The sequence below is a fragment of the Mobula birostris genome, chromosome 13 (assembly GCF_030028105.1).
Source record: "Mobula birostris isolate sMobBir1 chromosome 13, sMobBir1.hap1, whole genome shotgun sequence".
Lineage (NCBI taxonomy): Eukaryota > Metazoa > Chordata > Chondrichthyes > Myliobatiformes > Myliobatidae > Mobula > Mobula birostris.
In genome coordinates, this window is record NC_092382.1 from 85,005,447 (window position 1) to 85,010,921 (window position 5,475).

The 5,475-nt window shown below is 46.3% G+C and overlaps 1 protein-coding gene across 1 annotated transcript; it reads right to left on the reverse strand.

Moving 5' to 3' along the window:
- Positions 1 to 3,300: 3,300 nt before the first annotated feature.
- Positions 3,301 to 5,224, reverse strand: LOC140207081 (peptidyl-prolyl cis-trans isomerase-like). Its single transcript, XM_072275400.1, has one exon. The coding sequence runs from the start codon at positions 4,880 to 4,882 to the stop codon at positions 4,379 to 4,381; it is 504 nt and encodes a 167-aa protein (XP_072131501.1). The 5' UTR covers positions 4,883 to 5,224; the 3' UTR covers positions 3,301 to 4,378.
- Positions 5,225 to 5,475: the final 251 nt, after the last annotated feature.

Here is a 5,475-nt window from a genome sequence, read left to right on the forward strand (position 1 = left end):
CATGATTGTGTAGCCAAGTTTCCATCGAACTCAATATATCAGTTTGCTGATGACACAACAATTGTAGGCCGTATCTCGGGTAATGATGAGTTTGAGTACAGAGAGGAAATTAAGAACCTGGTGGCATGTTGTGAAGACAATAACCTATCGCTCAACGTCAGCAAGACGAAGGAATTGGTTTTTAAATCAGAAGGAGTAGTGGACAGCACGACTCCATTTACATCAGTGGTGTGCAAGTGGAACAGGTCAAAAGCTTTAAGTTCCTCAGGGTCAATATCACAAATGTCCTGACTTGGTCCAACCAAGCATAGTTCACTGCCAAGAAGGCCCACCAGCACCTTTACTTCCTGAGGAAACTAAAGAAATTTGGCCTGTCCCCTAGAACCCACAGTCATTTTTAGAGATGACCGTAGAAAGCATTCTTCTAGGGTGCATTACAACCTGGTATGGAAGTTGTCCTGTCCAAGACGGGAAGAAGCTGCAGAAGATCGTGAACATGGCCCAGCACATCACACAAGCCAATCTTCCGTCCGTGGACTCACTTTACACCGCGTGTTGTTAGAGCAGTGCTGCCAGGATAATCAAGGACACGACCCACCCAGCCAACACACTTTTCGTCCCTCTTCCCTCCAGGAGAAGGCTCAGAAGCTTGAAGACTTGAACGGCCAAATTTGGGAACAGCTTCTTTCCAAATGTGATAAGACTGCTGAATGGATCCTGACCCAGATCTGGGCCATGCCCTCCAAATATCCGGACCAGCCTCTCGGGTTTTTTTGCACTACCTTACTTTCCATTTTTCTATTTTCTATTTATGATTTATAATTTAAATTTTTAATATTTACTAACTTTTACTATTTTTAATATTTAATATTTGTAATCCAGGGAGTGGGAAGCACAGAATCAAGTATCAGTGTGATGATTGTACGTTCTAGTATCAATTGTTTGGCGACTATAAAGTATAAAGTATATGTATTCCAGGTCAACCACTCACCTCCCACCCCTGTCACCATTTCCACCTTCCCACCTCCCCCTCACCTGGATCCACCTCTCACTCCCCAGCTCTTGCCCCATCCCCACCCCTCACCTCTTTTCTCGGACTATTTCCCGTCCACTCTCAGTCCAGAGGGAAGGTCTCGGCCCGAAATGTTGACGGTCCATTTCCCTCCACAGATGCTGCCCGACCCACTGAGTTCCTCCGGCAGTTTGTTCTTTGGTCTGTATAACCCGTGTTAGTGTGGGGAGCGGGATTTTACACCATATTCCCGGTACAATCTCAACAAAACACAAATAATTGTCACTTTGCCCGGACCATTGGCCCCGCTTGCAGGGCAACAGTCTGCCGGTGTTTGCCCCCCAATGTGGTGAATCGCCACCACCGTGGGCTCAGACATTTCCACAGATGAGCCCCTCCTGTCCCCACCGGGACAAACATCCTGTCCGCCCCCTCTCTCACCGTCTTCATCCGCTCCCTCCCCGGGGAACCGGCATCAAACCGACGGGCCGAGCGGTCTCCTCCTACCTCTCAGCGATACATCAGACTCCGGCCGCAGGAGACGCTTCACAAACGCCCCAACTTCCCTCGGAGGGAAATGGAAATAAATCAGAAAGCGGACATTTACTTTGGGATTTTGTTCCGATTTGACGGGCAGGTCGCAATGCGGCAGGAGACCGGGTAACGCCCTCTCGGCTGGTCCGCCTCCACTATTGGGTGTAACAGTGATTGACATCGCTTCGCACCAATGGGAATAGCGCAGCTCTGCAATCAATTCAATTCCTCTGTTGACTGTTCGGGTGGTGGGCGTGCCTCGCGCTCAGTAGCTCAGCCGTTAAACCGAAAAAGCTCGAGCACAGCAGCGCGTGTGTGACGTAAGGCACCGTGCTCGTGACAGGAGATGCAGATACGGGGAGACCATGGGTGACGTCAGGCGCGTGCAGGAGGGGCTGCTGTGTGACGTAACGTGAGGGGAGAGCTTCAGTTTTAAAACACCTTTTGTTGGGTCCGATCTGGAACAACAAAATTAAATTCGGGTTTCATCGGGAGCGGATCCGGTGTTGTGAGATGTGTCCGGCTGTGCCGTCTTGTTGGTGGAGTGGGCAGCGGGGTGTTTGTCTCCGGGCTCTCCTCAGCTCCGGTTTTCACTTTGCGACCGAGCCCGGGCCGTGGATCAATTCCTTGTGGTTCTGCAGGGGGTTTGGGGCGAAGGGACAGTCTGTCTGTCTGTCTGTCTGTCTGTGTGGGTCGGGGTTATGAGTGGGTCCCGGGACACATTAACTTGTAAACACCGGACCATCTGGTGAATTGGATCAGACAGCTTCGCTCGCCTGTCCTTTCAGGAAACAACACTTCTCTCTTCATATTAATGACTGTCTAAACTTGCTGTGAACAAGATTCTGTGTTACAAGATTGTGAGTTACAGAGTCTAGGACAGCTGTCACCGTCATGGGCTGCGAGTGCAGACAGGGATTGGGGTCACTGAGCTGTGCATCAGAGAAGGACACGGGTTTGTACAGCCTCCTGTGGGGTAGAAATGTCCACACGGTGAATTCGGATCTGCTGGCACATCGGGAGTCTGAAAGGGAAAGGGAATAGGGAAGGGGCTGAGCAGAGAGTTTTAACAGGGGTGGAGGGGTACAGGAGCTGTCTGATAGATCGTTTTTAATTGTTTTTTATAATCTCACAGATGGTGACTGAGGAAGGAGCTCGTTGACGGAGGATATCCGGAGGCGAGCAGCTCAGATACGGAATCAGGAATTGAATTGCATTGACTTTATTTCTTACATCCATGAGGAGTAAAAATCTTTACGTTACGTCTCCATCTAAATGTGCAACGTGTAATCATAGTAATTTATAATAAATAAAACAGACAATGTAATATAGAGGACACTCAGATCAGCGTGAGTTAATCAGTCTGACGGCCTGGTGGAAGAAGCTGTCCCGGAGCCTGTTGGTCATGGCTTTTATGTTGCGGTACCGCTTCCCGGATGGTATCAGGAGAATGACAGTGTTGTGATTTTCTGTGTCACGGGTACAGACAGTCGTCTCAAGTGAGGAGTTTGTGTGGAGATGCAGCTTCTCTGGAGGTGGAGGAAAGAGGACACACCAACAGGTGGAACCAGCTGTGGGAAGACATGGTTTGTCAGGTCTGATGATGAGCTGAATGTACCATAACCTTCAGACTGAATCAGAAAACCATTCTGAGGTTATTTGACATGTCAGAAGCAGGGGAGATGTGATCACATGTGCAGAGGGCAGGGGTTGTGTCTCCATGAGACCCTCAGTGAGATGGTTCAAGTTACAATGTGCAGGGCTGAAAGCACAGTGTTTGGGGCCGGATTTAATCACTGATTCTGACACAGTGAGAGGGTTAGTTTTGCTGTAAGGAGGAAACATTAATGGAGAAAGAGACAGGAACTTCATCAATTCTACACGGGTCCCATTTATCAGCACTTGGCTCTTAGCCGACTGTATCTCAGCAGTTTCTTTCTTTTTTCTTTTCAAATCTTTTTATTATTATTATATTATTCAAAAATAACACGAGTACATCAAATTAAGCAACACAATGTCTAGAGGAAAAAAACATTATTTTAAAGATTGAAAAATGTTGCTGATAATTAAAAAAAAAACTACTAAGCAGAAAATCTGGGATAAAACCCCATTAGGTGTTCAACCCGGAGCCATACGTCATACAAAAAGCCTCTAAAAATAAACATCAAACCGCCAGCAAGAAAAAAAATATATACCAAAAATTTACAATTAGATCATGGAGGAAATCTATCAATTAACTCAAATGATAATAACGAGCAAATGAACCCCATCTTTTCTCAAAATCAAATAAAGGTTCAAAGGTTCGACTTCTAATTTTCTCCAAACTAAGACATAGCATCACTTGAGAGAACCATTGCGACAAAGTGGGAGCTGATGTATCCTTCCACTTCAACAAAATGACCCTCCTAGCTATCAATGTAACAAATGCAATAACATGATGGTCAGACATAGAGATATCACGGATATTTTGAGGAATTATTCCAAAAAGTACAGTTAATTTGCTAAATTGTAAATTAATTTTAAGTGCTTTAGAAATTGTCGAAAAAACTGACATCCAGTACTGTTCCTGTATAGAACAAGACCAAAATATGTTGTCATCGTCCGGTCCATAAAGACGGTATTCCGGTTCACGGTCCGGTCCATCGACCCCTGATCCAGGTTTTCCTGTCTACACTGGACATCTGGTAGATCATCAAGTTTCGGGCCGACCAAAGAGCGTCTTTCACCGAGCTGATCTGCCAGCAGCACCGGACGTTTTTTTTTTGTGTTTTTTTTTTGGAGTTCCAAACAATCACACTTTATTTAAACAGTACAATTCCAAATTCAAATACTTTAGGTCAACTGCCCACACTCAGTGATTTTAACCGTGGCTTTTGGTGTTCCATTCATGGTGCCACATCTCTCCATCTTCTTTACCACATCCATTCCTTCTACCACAGATCCAAACACAACATGTTTCCCATCCAACCAGCTGCTCCTTGTGACGCATATGAAGAACTGTGAACCATTTGTATTTGGTCCAGCATTGGCCATGGACAGGATGCCTGGCCCCGTGTGCTTCAGCTGAAAATTCTCATCTTTAAACTTCTCCCCATAGATGGACTTGCCTCCAGTGCCGTCATGTTTTGTGAAGTCGCCACCCTGGCACATGAAGCCAGGAATGATTCTGTGGAACGTTGAGCCTTTGTAACCGAAACCCTTCTCGCCTGTGCATAATGCACGGAAGTTTTCTGCAGTCTTTGGGACAATATCTGGTCTTAGCTCCATCACTAGGCGACCCTGGGGTTTATCCTGAATAGAGATGTCCATAAAAACCTTGGGGTTTTTGCCGGCCATGGTTCTGCAGTTTCCGAGGTCGGAGAAAAACGCAAGCGGTAAGCTGTACACTGCCTTTGTCACTGTGCGACGATGCAGCCAAAAAGCGGAGAAGCGATACCCACAACTGTCCGGACCCTTTCGGATCCTGCTAGTCTTCCCTCTATTAAGTTAGACCGACTGTCTACAGGACACCGATTTATCCTACTTCTCTCCAACGTTTGAAGTAGGTTTGGTGTAATTTCTCTCAATCTTGGACAGAAGTTGTCTTTTTCTCCCTCGTCGCGAAAGCTCTTTTGGAATATAGCTGATCGTGTAAAATAGCTGATATTTCACCAACCAAATGAGAGAGGCGGACCTGGTTTGTATGAATACTCCTCCTCTCAGCTGATAGTCCTGTCGAACTGTTCCGCCCGCCCTCTCTAGCGTCTGATGTTAGTGCAAGCACTCATTTAAGGAGGTATTTCTTAACTTACAGCAAAAGTCTGGAGGAAGAAACGCCCCACGAGAAGGGTGCACCATCTGTGGAGAATTCCCAAGGAAGTTAGGATGCTATATCTTTGAAATAATATACGTTGTAATGAGGATTAATTAATTGATGGTAGTCAAGAGGA